Source organism: Bombus affinis, chromosome 6 (assembly GCF_024516045.1).
Source record: "Bombus affinis isolate iyBomAffi1 chromosome 6, iyBomAffi1.2, whole genome shotgun sequence".
Taxonomy (NCBI): domain Eukaryota; kingdom Metazoa; phylum Arthropoda; class Insecta; order Hymenoptera; family Apidae; genus Bombus; species Bombus affinis.
In genome coordinates this window covers 16,788,669-16,805,908 of record NC_066349.1, presented here as the reverse complement: position 1 = coordinate 16,805,908, position 17,240 = coordinate 16,788,669, and the positions used below count along the sequence as shown (strand labels likewise).

General features: G+C 37.6%; 1 protein-coding gene across 2 annotated transcripts; it reads left to right on the top strand.

The window, feature by feature from the left end:
• Positions 1 to 544: 544 nt before the first annotated feature.
• LOC126917748 (ubiquitin-conjugating enzyme E2 Q2) lies at positions 545 to 8,906 on the top strand. Of its 2 annotated transcripts, none has more exons than XM_050724994.1 (6): positions 545 to 850; positions 2,640 to 2,987; positions 3,077 to 3,236; positions 3,350 to 3,501; positions 3,761 to 4,055; positions 4,543 to 8,906. In XM_050724994.1, the coding sequence occupies exons 1-6, from the start codon at positions 689 to 691 to the stop codon at positions 4,572 to 4,574; spliced, it is 1,149 nt and encodes a 382-aa protein (XP_050580951.1). In that variant the 5' UTR covers positions 545 to 688; the 3' UTR covers positions 4,575 to 8,906. The 2 variants fall into 2 exon arrangements, with proteins under 2 accessions (XP_050580951.1, XP_050580952.1); XM_050724995.1 differs by lacking the exon at positions 545 to 850 and adding an exon at positions 911 to 1,051.
• Positions 8,907 to 17,240: the final 8,334 nt, after the last annotated feature.

The following is a 17,240-nucleotide window of genomic DNA, read 5'->3' as shown; positions in this document are numbered from 1 at the left end:
TCATTTTAACTTCTGATTTATTGGTATTTATTGATATAGTATAATCGGTAGAGTTTATTAATACAGTATTTAAGTGTTTAGATCGATCGGTAGAGTTTATTAATACAATATTTAAGTGTTTAGATCGAGATTAATTAGCAACCGAATTTTTAATATTTTAAGTACGTATAGTATATTTTAAGTAATCTCAAGTACAAGTATAATATTATTTTCGGAACTCTACAACTAATAAGATACTTAATCATTGGTTTTTAAATATAAAGAATATGTGATTATATTTTTACAAATTTTTAGATTTATTTTGAACTTTATTAATATATTTCTGACAGTCATGTTCATTACCGTTCTAACGAAATTTCAATAAATAATATATTGATAATACATTTTTATAAACGTACGAATACTTTCGTGAGCAATTGTATATTATCCGGATTTCGTTTTAAATGCCACAACACGTTGAGCGGCACTCAGCTGTACCGGAAAGACGTCATGAGTGTTTGAATGTTTCAGTGCTGCCATCTGTGACGAGAGAGGACGAAATTGTACGAGACTAGCCGAATTGGTCAGTTGCGGTCGCCATTTTGTCGGGCAGTCATCGGGTACGTCGTGTTTCTTTCGGGTTGCTGTACTTTTTGGAACAAGCACCGCCGAAAAATTTGGGGTCCGGCACGTTCGTTCGCTCCCCCAAATGGCTTGTTTGAACACCCTTAAGCAGGAGATTAAAACTCTTGAGTCCGTCTTCCCTAAGAGCCATGAGAGATTTCAGATAATGTCTGCGAGTGTGGACGAACTCAGCTGCAGGTTCGTCGGTAAAAATGGGAAGAAATACGAAATACACGCCAATATTACAGTAAGTGTACCAAGCATGGATGCGATTTGAGACAGTAAATCGATTCGGAACAATCGACAGTATTTTCATTTTTATATGGATAGCGTGTTAAGTTTCGTCGCTGTCTACGACCGATCGGACAAAGAAACAATAACAGTCGTGTTGTTATTTGAGGCTTTTGACAAGAGCCATGCTCGGGAGCACGTATACCGTGTCTATCATGTACGCATTGTCCTCTCCATAGTTTCTTATTGTTCTGTACGTTTTGTTGTAGTTACGATCGATCCTTTCTCACCTCAATCAGCTAGTTTCCGTGGAGATTTTCAGATGAATTAATATTGCGCTAGAGGTCAATGTATGTCACAAATAGAGGGTAAGCCCCTCGTAATGGTATCTGTTCTCTCTGTCCATTTTTGTGTTTGCAATTTCCAACAAACAAGTCATTCGTTTAGAATCGGTGTCATTTAGACAGTTATATCACGATTACCAAACTACTTACTAATTTTGTGTACGCCAGATAATATTTATAGATAAATTAGATAACAATGAGCATATCCATGTATGTACGTTCCTCTTACCATCGTTGCCATCATCGTTCGCTTTTTTATTATGAAATTACTTTCAATTTTCATTTGACTACTCCGAAATTATGATAGTTAACATATCAATGCTAAAAGTAAATAATTGTTTATTCCTTACTATATAGCGGTTTATGTTATTTAGAGTCGAGTTCATTAATTTGTAGCGATTAATTTTAGATTCGGATCCATGCAGAAAGTTTATTATCAGCCTGTGTAAACAATAAGTCATCGCGTATAATCGCGTGTGTTTAAAAAAAATTTTCGCTCTGTGTTTCTTTTGTTATGGAGCTCCGAATGCAAGTCGAAATTTATAATAGTTGTCTTTTCTTTCATTAAAGGTCGATTGTGAATAAAATTATTTAGCGTTTTTACAATTCGAGCGTATTCAAACCTATCTTCTCATCTTGCGTGTATCAAAACAAATGTTGGACTTAAAAATTTGATTCAAATAGATATTAGCGAAACGCATTATTGTTCTTGTTTTATCTATTCGTTTGTTACAAAATTGATAATTTTTGTTCATTTGTTTCATTGAGAAAATATGGTCTGGTATTGCTAATTAATAATATGTGATTTCTGTTACGCACATGCATGGACGTGCACCGACGCTGAGCTAACTGCAATTGCCGATAAATCCATATTTAAATATCGTGTATACGACCGCGATAAACATTCGCCGTGTATTATAGTTGCTTTTTAATGTAATCTTTTATTTCACGAATTATCGTCGAACACAACTATTTTACAATTTAAGAATTTTCATGTCCATTATCTTTTTTACTACAGTTTTTTTTTTTTAGAATCTTAAAATATTTTCTACTTTATGAGTCAGCTTTAAACATCCAATTAAGTAACTAATTTTTATCAGTAATTTTTATATGCATAACAATTGGTAAACATATTTTTTAATTTGTTAGAGGATTTTATTATTGTACACATATTTTAAAGTAGTAGTAGTTCATTTTATATTTAGACAATTTTCTGTTTTAGTTGAAATAACAAATGAACTACGTTGAGGAAAATTATAACATATTTTGAATAATGTAGTTAATTGCAATATTGAAAAATATCAAGTTTATAGAAATATGTTATATAAATATTCATTATTGTTATTCAATATTATGTAAAGTAATATATCATTACATATATTACATATTATAAAAATTAAATTATGATTATTGCGGTTTTGCTCTATAAAGTGATTATATGAACTCTAATGAATGTCATAGGAAACCTATCCTTCTACACCACCAGTTTGGTTTGCGGAATCAGAGGAAACAAGTGTTACAAATGCGGTACAAATTTTAAGTACTACTACAGGCCGTGACAACCATGTCATTAATCAAGTTGGGATTCTCTTGAAAGAATTATGTAGACTCCACTCATTACCTGAACCACCCGATGTTGAACGGTTAAGGACAGCTTTGGATCCGTTACGTTTAGGAGGATCGAACGAAGCAGCGGCACAAAGGATGGAAGCTGAAGATGTAGAAGATATTGATGATGATGAAGAAAGCGATGCGGAAGAAGATCTACATTTAGATATGGACGAAGGGGATGCCAATGCAAAGAGTAAGGTAAATAAAGTAATATTAAATAAGATAATTGTTTTAATACGTAGATTATACTTGTATTGGTTTATACTGATACGAATTGAATTTTTAAGGGTGAAGAAATAGAATTGGAACATCTTGCAACGTTAGAAAGGTTGAGACAAAATCAAAGACAAGATTACTTAAAAGGATCTGTCTGTGGCAGTGTGCAAGCCACAGACAGACTTATGAAAGAATTGCGCGACATTTATCGGAGTGACAGTTTCAAAAAAGGTAGTCACATGTTTTTCATTCTATAGTTGTATTAAGACAGCTTAATAATCATATTATAAAATGAAAATGCAGATTTATTGACATATTCAAGTATTTACTTAAATTTGTTGTAGGAATGTACAGCATAGAATTAGTAAATGACAGTTTGTATGAATGGAATGTCAGGCTGATGTGTGTTGATCCTGATTCACCTTTACACAGCGATCTCATACTTCTAAAAGAAAAGGAAGGCAAAGACAGTATTCTCCTTAACATGCTTTTTAAGGTATGTCATTAATTTGCAGGCGTTTTTATTGTATGAATTTTGTGTAAATCAAAATTATTGATTCTAGTTGTGTTTTAGATAATAAGTAATACATCGTCACTTTTAAGAATCTGTTTATTATATCTTGATGTTTTAATTACATATGATATCAATGTAGTTTGGTAAATACTTTGGAAATTTTGTTAATTCGCATGATATTGATATTTAGGTTATTGATTTTGTAAAATTAAGAAAAAATTCTCTATTCTTGTGATTGCAGGAAACTTACCCATTCGAACCCCCATTTGTCAGAGTCGTGCATCCCATGATCTCTGGTGGTTACGTCCTTATAGGAGGTGCAATTTGCATGGAACTCTTAACGAAACAAGGTTGGAGTTCAGCCTATACAGTGGAAGCAGTCATCATGCAGATTTCAGCAACACTAGTAAAGGGAAAAGCACGCATACAATTTCAAGGACCAGGTAGTGCTAGCAAAGTGTGTGGTCAAGGTCAATACAGTCTAGCCCGTGCACAACAGTCATTCAAGTCTCTTGTACAAATACATGAAAAAAATGGTAAGACGGTCATTTTATTTCTCATTTCATCTTGTTTGTCAAACTTTTGCAATAGGAAGAATATTCGATGAGAAGATGATGAGTTTAATGTTTAGCGTTATTTAAATGATGAATTTTTCATTATCGTTATTATATAATATGTTTTTTAATGCGCGTTTCTTTAACAATATTGGCTGAAATAATTTGGGAAGGACAATAATTTTAGAAACATATGCTGCTCCACTTTTTCCTTTCCTTTTTCGTTTTTTTTTTTTTTTTTTTTTTTTTCCATTAATATAACGTCGTTATTTATACGTTATATTACTATTTGCATTCCTAACTTGGGATTTAACGATGCAATCCTATAAGATTCTGTTATGTTAGTAAATCTTTGTATCACGTGGCTCTTAATCTTTTACTTTTGACGTATGTTTTTCCATCTCTTTCTGAAATACTTGTTTCTGAAATATCTATATACATGGTATTATGTTGTTATATATTCTTATAGGTTGGTTTACCCCTCCAAAAGAGGATGGCTAATGAACATGAATCACGAAGAAAGAAAAGTTTGACGCGTGCTTACAGCTGAGACTTTAATTCGGTGTGTGCCCAACAAATAATTGTTACGATAATGATTTGATACACAAAACACAACATTAACTAGGTGGTAACTTAAGATACTGAATTAATCTAATGCATAATTCCATTTATAGCTGAAAAGGCTGCCGCGCAAACAGTGAAGTGTTTGATTATGTATGCATAGATTTTTCAGTAATTAGTGATTAAATCGCCAATCGCATTTGTGAATGTGAGATGTAATCATTTTTATCTGGAATTGATTCTTACGTTTGGAATTACTAAGGATCATAATTATTCCAAATAACATTAATCTTAGTTCTCTTTTCGTGAGTACACATGTTGTACGTACGTACGAAACAGTGTAAACATTCTCTGTGAAAATGCGTTTGCGCAATCCGTGCTTCCTTTCTTTCAACAGAGGGAACACGACGATTATCAACTTAGATAGTTATATTGACAATTTTTCTAAGTGTTTTTTTATCATTGTGAGCTTTCATTCGTTCCATTCTATCTTATTGTATCTTAATTTTTTCATTGTGCAATTCATAAGTAAGTTTGTTTGGACATATACATTTGTTAAAAGTAGACAGTAAACGAATCTGATATGAGAATAGCGATGTTTCTGGGGGTAAAGCGAATTTTGCTATTACCTTTTGTATTTACTCGATGCTTTCATTCATTGATCAACATGATTCGGTAATGTGAACGAGCACACAACTAAATCATCACAGTTCTAGAGTATTTCGAGATAGTACATGATTTTAAGAAAATTAACATCACATACAATGAGGCTTTAGAGGTTATAGTATTACTTGTAATTCTACATACTATGCAAAAGATGAAAATATCTTATTCACGAATGATTTAATTTAACAGACTAATGAAATTATATATTTTCTTTTATCAAGTAGAAACTTTTTACATTTTTATTTTGTTAGATATTAAAATAATAAACGTATATATTTCTAATGCTTTACGTTGTCCGCTTTCTAATTATTCATATTTAATCTTTAACTAAACTTTATTCGAGGTTGCATTCTGCAAAATATTTTATAATTTACGTTTTAATTGTCAAACATTCTTATAAATAAAGGAATCGTATAGCAATACTAGGTAGTATGTATTTCCTTAACATAATTGACTACTACTACACAGTTAAGGGTTGTATAGATGTACAGATACACGTTCGTGTGTTAATTTCTCGAAACTCTAATGTTCTTCGAAGTCCATATTATTTTTTCTTAAATCTAAAACTAAAAATACGCAAAACAATGTAGGATTCGTCATTTGGTTGTGTGCTTCGTTTGTTAAGCTACTTTTGTTATATCGTTTACAAAGCGGTTGATGTGTGCTTGAGATTGATATGAAGGTTTGGTCTGTATGTTGGGCGTACGCTCAAGCGAATTTTTAGTGGTATTCTATATACATATATATACACATAAATATATATCGTGACAATTTATTTGCAATCGAAGCTCTATTTACACGACGCATTGAACGTGAAATTACGCGAGTAATCGTCGAAATTTCTTTGTGCCACAGTAGAGTTTACACTGGCCAGTTAAAGGAAACGATAAGGCATAACAAGCGAACACGCGTACATTAAAGGCACCATTAGGATCGCGAAAAACGAATTACCGCTTCTTAAGAAAAAAAAAAAAAAATTATATACACATGTATTATTGCACATGTATTTGAAATTTATGAGACTATGCTATCCTCGTGCGTTTTTCTTCGTGAAAACATTTTCTTCTAACCGAACGGGTATCGTTCCCCTGTCTATAAAAGAAACAAACAATTATGGACTTCCGGTTCTTTTTTCACGATGACTTCATCCCTAGTTAACGATAGTAGTCGATAAAAATTATTATCCTTGTATGGCAAAGACCGATGGCCAAACTATTGCGTATACGTTTATTAACAAGCGAATTTCTACATTTTTAAAAACGATTGCTTTTCATATACTCGATATATCTTGATTCCACTCCCAGAACGTCTATGCGAAATGTTTCGTACATACATACATACGTACATGAAACGCGACGTACATTTTACAAGGCTACACACACACACACATACAGACACACATACACGCACGACCACACGCATGCATACACGCACGCACGCACGCACGCACATGAGCGCGCGCGCAAACACACACACACATATACTCTCTCTCTCTACACACGTCATATTATACAAAGATATACATTTACATGCGTGCATATTATGCATTCATAACACATGCTCCGATTCGTGTATATAAATATACATATTCCGTTCCTTGTGTTTCATCTTCGTACGTTGTACATATGCAAATTTGTATCAATTAGTCGACGAAACACGTTCGAACGGCGATTCGTTTGATCACTGCGCTATTGTATCTGTAAATTGGAAGAAAAAAAAAAAAAAAAGAAAAAAAAATATGGACTTGAAACGTACGTGAATTTCAACGAATAATATAATATTTTCATCGTGTAATTTAAATAATTGTAACTAATTTTTTTGAATGTTCGACACACCGAATTGCACGGGAAAATATAATATGTATCTCAGTTTATGTCTGCGAGGTTGTTCAGAAAACAACGGTACGAAGATGAAGCGGTACATATGTTATTGGCAATAACGCATGTACGATGCATCCGTAAATATAATTATTGGAATAATCGAGCGAAGTAGCATGGGTCAATAGTTTCTTTTTCGTGGTGTAATTAAAGGAAAAAGAAGAAAAAAGTAAAGCAAAAAGAAAATAAGAAATCGTTTGTGAAATTCGTGCGAGCAGTTTCGTAATAAAATCTAGATTCTTAAGTATAGGTGTACAATCGATGAGCTCATTGTCAGTGGGTATCAATGATTTGTACAGCCGCACCTGACTGACACTGAGTGATGGTTGTTTTGACGTCGTTAACCGTTATGTTCTTTGTCAAAAGAAGAAGAAAAAAAAAACAAAAAAGAAGAAAAATAACTTTTTATTTCTCTCGCGTTTGTTAAGTTTTTCTTTCCTTTTAAGAATTTGCGGAGCGTATATTGTAAGCAGCCACGTGGCCTGTATATTTTTGCTACAAATATCGTTGGTAGTACCCGTTTTTAAAAATTAAACGTTCTTACGTTCTTTCTTATTATTATAGAAGTAATTACTATTATCTCTCTCTTTTTTCTTTCATATAACTCATTCGAAGTTCTTAGAGAAACTAAAAGAGCTGATGAAATACTGACGTAATAAGATCGATTAAAAGCGAATTATATTTAATGGTTTATATCAATTATCCGTAAATCCATGCTCATTTTTCTTAGCTGTTAAACGAGACGAACTCTTTCGCAGATGCAGAAGTAATGAGAATTTTTGTAAAAAAAAAAAAAAAGCGCGAAGCGTGTATTTTTTATTTGATCGTTATCGAGATCGTTATGTTCGATGAGATACACGAATACAAATTTGAATATACACGAATTTGCAAATCGATGTCTTGGCTCTTTTGTTATTTGTTAAAATTTATTCAAAAGATATCTTACAAATGACGGAGTTTACTAACGATAGAAAGATGTCAAGCAAAATTTCTCCTTACTTTTGCATCGAAATTATAATATAATTTACAAAAAGGAAATATACTGTGTTTCTTTGATCAAAGTAGATCGAATTTCCCTTTGGTTGTAATTACAAAGAAAACGGAGAAGAAGAGCGCGTTGAAACAGAAGCGTAGTAAGTAAAAGTAAATGATTTTTTACGGATCCGCTTCTCAAATAACGAGAGTAGTTTGTATACCTGCGATATGCTTGAACGAAACTTTCAATTTTTCACGATGATTTTACAATGAACTGTCGATTTGAAGACTGGTTAAAAAAAAAAAAATGAAAACACTTCTTGCGTTCCTTTTTCCACTCTTAAGATTTGTGCGTTATCACGACCTTCTATTCTCTAATTGCTATGGGCGAGTAACCGAACGCTAAACGATCGGCCTGTATCGTAATGAAAGCTCTATTTTTTATGTATTTGATTTCGTGTAAAATATAGGACGATACTGGTGTTTCCGGTTAAACAGATCGGAAGAAAGATTTGCGAATATAAATGTGCCTAGTTTTCGAATGTATTTGTGGCAAAAATAGTGAATTTGTTATTAGAGGGTCTCAAGTTCTCCCTTGCTTTCCCGACACCGTGCTTTTCTAAGAGGTTTTCTAAAAGGTACTTTTCTTAATCTATTAAGGGCCAACATTCCATTTGAAATTTATTTGCGGTCGGTTTACTTGTATTTGAATTCTGTCTTTTAACATTATGATTATAAAAAGGATTTGTAAGCATTTATGTAATATTTTTTTGGTCGCTATTTCTTTTTCCATTTAGATCCTACAACTTTATAAACTTCAAATTTACTTATTCGTGGCGCTATACGGAATTTTGCATTGAACACCGGCGTTGCCAATATGCGTAGTGTTCTAATATATATATTTAGCCTGACAAAGGACAATCAACGTTGTAAGTTATTTTGCTTACGTTCTCCGGTACTTTCTTCGCTCTTGCACATTGTTTCACTGCTCGGTTCTTGATGGGTTAATTCTTTTACTCATCTTTTTCCCGCATTAGGGGAATATAGAGCAGACTATCGTTTTCAGTCAAATTTCTTTTTAGCCGAACAGGTTCTTTTTACAAAAGACGACAAAGTTAGGATACGTAGAATAAATGAAAAAAAAAAAAAAAAAAGAAAAAACAATCATTACACACGACTTTCCTTATCCACTGTATTTGCCTATTCAATTAAGGTGGTCTTAGGAAGAAAGAAAAGTAAAGATAAGTCGCCACGTAATGTATATCTCGTTAAGTGAATATTTCGATATTTCTGGCATAAACGAAGATTATACTTTGTCTCTTTCTCTCTCCTCCTCCTACTCCATACACATGCACACCTACACATAGAGCTACAAGACACGGAAAATAAAGAATTTCGATAATAAAGGCAAAAAAGATGGTTCTTTTGATGCCAATTAATTTTCTTCATTCCCCCTACGTTTCTTCAAGGATGAGATAATACGTATAATAATAATAATAAATACGATTCTTTTATAATATGATCTATCGTAAATTCTGCTTTTGTAATTTTATTAATAGCGTATTTTTATTTTATTTTATTTCATTTTATTAATAGCACTTTTTAGTAAAAGATACACGAAGAAAATTTTCCTTATCGATCTTTGCTGTAATTCCTTCAATAACGTTTTGTCGAAAAAGATATATTTATGATTTTTCATAATTCCAATTGTATTTCGATCGATATTGCTTATATCGCAAACCAGCTTAGATAACATTCATACTTAAACGCGTAAATGTCCTGGATTTCTTGCAACGAATCGAGCGAACGAAAACAGTTGCAAATTTACGACGAACAATGGAACAACCATCCGATTAATCAACGCGCAAGTACAATGTCGTAATAATTGGGAGGCTTGGAGGGACCGCGGAGGGCTTCCGCTGTCCTTCCGGATGACGTAGGTGCTCGCAGGACATGCAGTATTCGGAGAATACCTGAAGAAAATCGGAAGAGAAGCGACGAACACATGTCACCATTGCGGTGAAGGCGAGGACACGGCCCAGCACACGTTGCAATTTTATCCGACGTGGGAGGTCCCACGTCGTATTCTACGGCTAGCGACTGGCGAGAGATTAAGACCCCACGTCAGTTGTGAAAGTGATGCTGAGAGTTGATGCAACAAGAGTTGCTCGTAGTCCGTTCATATCGCGAAGACGTAATGCTCGTAAAGGAACGAACAGAGTGGGAGAGGGTGAGAGCGTCTTACCCTTGCAGGGTTCCTTGCAAGGACGGCCCTGCGCTACCCAAGGAATGCTCTCTCAGACAGGAGAAGACGCAGGAGGAGGATCCGGCAGTAATTCGAAAGAGGTGCCGGGGCATCTCAGCTGAGCATCAGGCGGTCCACCGTGGGGTTCTGGTCCGTAAAGTCTGACACTATCTCGCCGCTTGCCAGAAGAGCGGGGGGTGTCGATGAGGATTTCCTCATGTATTAAAAAAGAGTACATCGTCGTAATGGAGCTACTAAACGACGAAGAAATTTTACAGAGTTATTTTATTCGTCGTTGGATGAGAATTCTAAAAAGCACAAAAATATCTCCGTATGGTTATTGATTATCGATCATTCTAAGAGAATTATACCTTTGTTATTTCTAGAAGTATCGATTTAAGCATCTTTTTGCACTTTGGAAATCAATAGCGTCAACGAAGAAGCTTTGTAAATTTTTATTTGTTTATGCGAAAGTTGTCCCAAAAGATCGTACGTGTTGTGACCAACGATAAGGTCACTCGAAACTTTAACGTTGGAACTTGGAATCTTCTAAACTGTAGGTGAATAGAATACAAATTTGGGAAATCATGTCAAAACATCCGCTGTTTCTACTTTCTTCGAGTTTCTTTTATGGAATCGTATCGAAACTGTGATGGGCAAAACTTTAGATATTTAGAATATATTTCGTTTTTTATTGATTGGAGGAACGTTCGAAATAATGCCACGAACGAAGCTATTTTTCAATAATAAAAATTCCGTTCTGTATTATTTTAAAAATAAATGAACGATAAAGGATACGAACAAAAGACGAACGTATTGAAGTACATAATTTCCTCTTGTTTTAATAAATCAAGGGATACTTGTTCGTGGGAGAAGCATATCTTTCAAGTCCCTTACGACACGGTTAAGAAACAAATTCGTTCATTGTTTAAATCACAGTTCGCAATGGGGGCAAAATGACAATTTAACGTTTAATCTCAAGAAACGAGGGTAAATTCTACAAACAAGCTGCTAATTAGAAAAGGTACAAATTAAATTGGTGTTCTGACGTTGGAGTGTTTGCCTGCTACATATTTACTCAGCTTGTATTTCTTAATGACATGCTTGCAAATGATAAAAGTACTTTTTAAACTTTTAAAACTCGTCACCGGCAAGTCTGCTCGTTTATTCTCTTCGTATCGCTGTTTCTTACGATTTTAATATGATTTATAAAAGAAGTTTCGTGTTTTATTTCATACGGATCGTACCTTGGATTAAATTTTTTAATATTTCGCTGAAACAAATCCCGTTTATAGGATTTACGCGACTTATTATAATAATACAGTAACATTTCTATGAAATCAATTTTTACCATCTTGCAATTTTTAAATCTTAAAAATTGAATCTTAAATTGTTACGTCGCGTGAAAAGGTCCGCGCGACCGTCAAGGCCCAAGCACCGTTAGAGAAATCCTCAATAAACCTAAGGCCCCGCCATAAACCGAGTCTTATTAGCTTGCAGGAACCGTTAATCCTGCAAGTATTTTCGGTTTATAACTGGTACATTCGTCTCCTCGCGATAGCTCGAAAATACATATACGTATATGGATAATTCATAATTTATGTAAAATAATTTATAATTTATGTAATCGTAATTTATGTATTCATAATTTATGCAAAAATTCTAACACTACAGGAGGCTTCTTCCTCCTATCTTCGTTCCCAACATTGGTCATAACCAATCGGCATCGCGGATCATTACCTTCACTTTCCTAACTAAAAATGTGAGCAACGAATCCGCGTTCTTCGTTCAAAGGGCACACCCATACCGAGCTTTCCTTCGTAATCACATCAGAACGAACTTCACTGTTCTGACTGTTTTTACTGTTCTTACTGTTCTTACTGTACTCACTGTTCTCACTGTTTCTACGGCTCCTATTGCAGCTACTTCTACTACTGCTTCTACGCCATCAGGAGTTCTAACAGTCACATTTAAGAAGTGCTCACACTCACATTCAAGAAGTGCTCACATTCACATTCAAGGAGTGCGCTGCGCCGAATCCACGTTCGCATCGCAGTGGTGGCAACGCACGATCGCCTCTTTCCCGATTCGGTGCAGGTATTCACCAAGGCACCCGTGTCCGGTGAGCACCTGCGTCACCTTGTAGGTCAGGGGAGGCCCGCCCCGTCCGACCAAACGTCCCAGTTTGGAAGGACGGCATCGAGGACCCTTAGCCCCGGCGCGCCCGCCCTCATGTTGAGACTGGCGCGCCATCTGTCGAGCAAGGCCCGTAGAGCCCGAACCTTAACGTTGGCGTCCACCGGGCCGACCCCGTCCGACAAACTCCGAGTGTGGAGATAAATCTCGCGACACCTGCAATTCGAACGGGGAAAATCCGGCAGCATTGGAGTCGGCGCGCCGAGAGAGGGGAAACCATTACCGCTGACCCAACCTATATTAATTTTGTCTTTTGGTCGGTCGCTCCCTCTTCCGCTGATTTTCCTGGCCGCTTTCAGCGGGCAGCGTAGCCACACCGACCCGACCCGAGGCACCCATACGCAAGGAAGGGACCGTCGGGATAAGTTCCCGGGTACATTGTACCTTAAGGCCTCCGCTTGCGTGAGTCCCATCTGTACATCCACACCATAGTCCCACTAATGACTAAGAATGGTACCACGGGGGTCGAGTGAAAGCCCGGAGGGAGTAGCGACTCCTTTGCTCGGTCACTAATGAGTTAGGACTCGTGGTGGTAGTGATTGATGGCCAAGATGCTGGCAAGAGGGCTGATTTAAGGTGTATTGACTCGACCGAATAGCCTTCGGTGGGTGAGCAGCGTCCCACCTGCTCCGGAACCGTCCTGGAGAGACGGGAGGGTTTAGAACGTGCCCCGTTCGACCTAAGACGAGCGACAGCCCCTGCCAGGCTTAGCTAATCCAGGTAGCAAGGTACAGGGTGCTTTGTGCGATGGTTGCGCGTAATCCCAACCTCTATGGCACAAAGGGTGCCCGGGTACTGTATGGAATTTTATTCGAGGAAAGCACCCGTTACCAAAGAAGATACTACTTGTCCATGATGCCAAAAGAATATCGCCGAGGTCGGCAACAAGGGTTTCCATCCCGGTGCCACTCACTCTTTCGCACCCTACCCTGCTCATGGCCGGTGCAGGGTGACGGGGAGCCCCACAAGAAGGTGAGCTGAGTGGTCTTGGCAGATATGGGCCCACCAACTTCTCCGAAGTTCTCCGCTCCGAATCGGTAATTGGCGGGTGCCAAAGGCGCCGACCACCCGGCTATAGAAGAACATCAGATTCATCGGGATTTCCCATGGCGTGGTCCTACGCCCTGACAACCCGTACGCTTAGATCTATACTTATTTCAATATATTTTTCTTTTACAAATTCATCCACTCGTTCCTCTATCAGTCAACCTTAACATTTTTTATTCGTTAACGACAGAGACTACGTAGCGCAAGTTGCAGAGAGACGATCCAATTTCAAAAGAAGATTGCCTTTCGTTTCGAGTCATCGTTTCAAATTAATGAAATATCATCGATCCATCGTTTCTCGCCATACAATTTTTAAGATTTACTTTGTCCTCTTAAAACGTTAACCAACGATCCTTCTTGGACGTTGCACCATCTGCGTCGATCATTTGCTCCTTGCCATATTTACGATGCTTCGTTTCGCAATCTATTTACTCGGCCAATTTAAGGAGAAAATTATTGCAAGTATTTCATGTAACTTTTTATCTTCTTCTCCGTATTAAACTTACGAAATTTCTTAACTGTAAAAAATAAGACCCTTTGGAAAATTAACCCATGACACGGAAATCGTATAAAAGCAGGATTACGTGGGAAATAGACGTGACAGAGCTAATGGTAAAGACAAGGATCGCGCGTGTGTATCTTTGCGGGGAAAGCTGCACGTTCGATACGACCGGATCGACTGATTGCGTCGAAACACGTCCCTAACAGTGGCCGATAGCCGTTGTTACAAATTCATTCGCCACGTAGCCGACAAGTCTGACAATTTACCGAGTTACTCGCCACCGGATTTGACCATCGCTGCGGAAGCAATAAGGAGCAAGTTTGGCTTGACTTTCGTGCGACGAGACTGCAACGCCGAACCGTTAAACGTCGAATCGATTCACCGGAAAACTTGACGATGTCGATGTCACACGCGCAAGAAGAAAGCTACGCGATGCGATTGTCTTGTCCACTCTTGTCACGACAAAATCAACAATCTCCAATTGTTTAGCAAGAAAAGGTGAATGGCTAAGATAATTTCGAAGCTGCTCTTTTCCCATTTTTAATACGACAACAATTGGACGCTAGAAGAATCCTCGCAGATCGCAGGTAATTTGTCTTTTCTCGATGCAACGAAATTGGAGGATCGAAGAATCAAAAGTGATTTGTCAAAAATTGTCAGTAAACTGTAAAATTCGTAATTGATATTTAATTAGAAGAGCAGTATTTTATTTTTTTGATAATTGAGACATAGTACAAAGTTTGTACGTAGACCGAACGTACTAAGCATCGACATATACATCATTCGTCAAGTTTGAAAAATTCTGAATTTAATGATAGCACGCGCGTGCTTATCCACGAATGAACAAAGTAAAACTCGTAGTTGGAAACACTGGCAAGTATATTTTAACAAGACGAGATATTTTTAAACATCGAGTCGCTATGAAAATATTTTTATCAACGAGCGGACCCTTTATTGCGAGTTAATAATATAATCGATACTCGGATAAAAGATACGCCAGTGTACCTATGTTTATGCGTAAATATGAGACGGCTGAGTCACTTCAGACCCTTTGAAACCCTTCTTCTGGAACGTCATTACGAAACATAGCATAAAAAATATCTACGACTCGTACCACGGTAGACATCATTTTTCTACAAGTTACGAAGAAAACCGGTTCGTTTCCCCAGACGACTTTTTATGCAGGATATATACGCTGAGTAATCAGAGAAAATAGATTTCCTTCTGCGTCCAGCTTCTCTTCCCAAATCCTTCTACGAATACAGAAAAGAAAACGCAGACTAATCGTAACGTAACGTTTTAATCAAATTTCCTACATTTTCTACGTTTAAAATAAAAGTATTGACTTGGCAACTAAGTGATTGCGCATTTTGTCAATACCATCTAATGATAAAATTCGCAATCACTTAGTTGCCAACCCAATACATTTTTAACACCCAACTAATTTTCCTGTATACCGTTTTATTTAATCGGTACGAGGTAACGACTAATTAATGGATTTGATAAAACCAGCGGTTGAAGGTCGTTGGATTTAAGGAGCCGTTTGAGGTAAGACAAATGCAGAATCTCATTAGCGATACTGGAAAGAAGATTTTCGCGCGTGGACGCCACTCGCGGTAACAACCTCCTAACGCGATACGATCATTATACGACTTCTCTACTGGCCGACTTTTTCCTCCCTTTACTACTTCGTGTCCGGCCAACGATTCGCTGGTTTTTTCACTCATGTGCACCGCGCGTCCTTTCGCACAAAACCAATGTTTTTCTTGTGTCGACGAAACAAAAAATGCTCAACGAGATTCCCTGTAACGGTTAATTAAATCGCAACGATAATTGCTTCCACTTGATACATCGAATTTCATTTTTCAATCTTTTATTTGATTCATTTAATCGATCAACAATAAGGCAACGAATAAAAGTGAACGCGAAATTGTTGAAAAGAGTAAGTCAAGTACGTCATACGTCTCATAAAAATGTCTGGAAATAAGACAACTATTAAAGGCTTCGTGGAGATAGCGATACAAAGTGTATTAGAATAATAGATACTTTATAGAATGCACAAAATAGATTTTTATGAATCGAAAGTTCACTTCTACGGTAAAATTATAGAATCGAAATAGAAGAGATAGCAAGTAAAGTGGAGAGGGAAGCACGAGGCGGGTACGGGTTGTCAGGGCGTAGGACCACGCCTTGGGAAACCCCGATGAATCTGATGTTCTTCTATAGCCGGGTGGTGGCTAGTTGGCGTCTTTGACACCCGCCAATTACCGATTCGGAGCGGAGAACTTCGGAGAAGTTGGTGGGCCCATATCTGCCAAGACCACTCAGCTCACCTTCTTGTGGGGCTCCCCGTCACCCTGCACCGGCCTTGACCAGGGTAGGGTGCGGAAGAGTGAGTGGCACCAGGATGGAAACCCTTGTTGCCGACCTCGGCGATATTCTTTTGGCATCATGGACAAGTAGTATCTTCTTTGCTAACGGGTGCTTTCCTCGAATAAAATTCCATACAGTTCCCGGGCACCCTTTGTGCCATAGAGGTTGGGATTACGCGCAACCATCGCACAAAGCACCCTGTACCTTACTACCTGGATTAGCTAAGCCTGGCAGGGTCTATCGCTCGTCTTAGGTCGAACGGGGCACGTTCTAAACCCTCCCGTCTCTCCAGGACGGTTCCGGAGCAGGTGGGACGCTGCTCACCCACCGAAGGCCATTCGGTCGAGCCAATACACCTTAAATCAGCCCTCTTGCCAGCATCTTTGCCATCAATCACTACCACCACGAGTCCTAACTCATTAGTGACCGAGCAAAGGAGTCGCTACTCCCTCCGGGCTTTCACTCGACCCCCGTGGTACCATTCTTAGTCATTAGTGGGACTATGGTGTGGATATACAGATGGGACTCACACAAGCGGAGGCCTTAAGGTAAAATGTACCCGGGAATTTATCCCGACGGTCCCTTCCTTGCGTATGGGGTCGGGTCGGTGCGGATACGCTGCCCGCTGAAAGCGGCCAGGAAAATCAGCGGAAGAGGGAGTGACCGACCAGAAGACAAAATTAATATAGGTTGGGTCAGCGGTAATGGTTTCCCCTCTCTCGGCG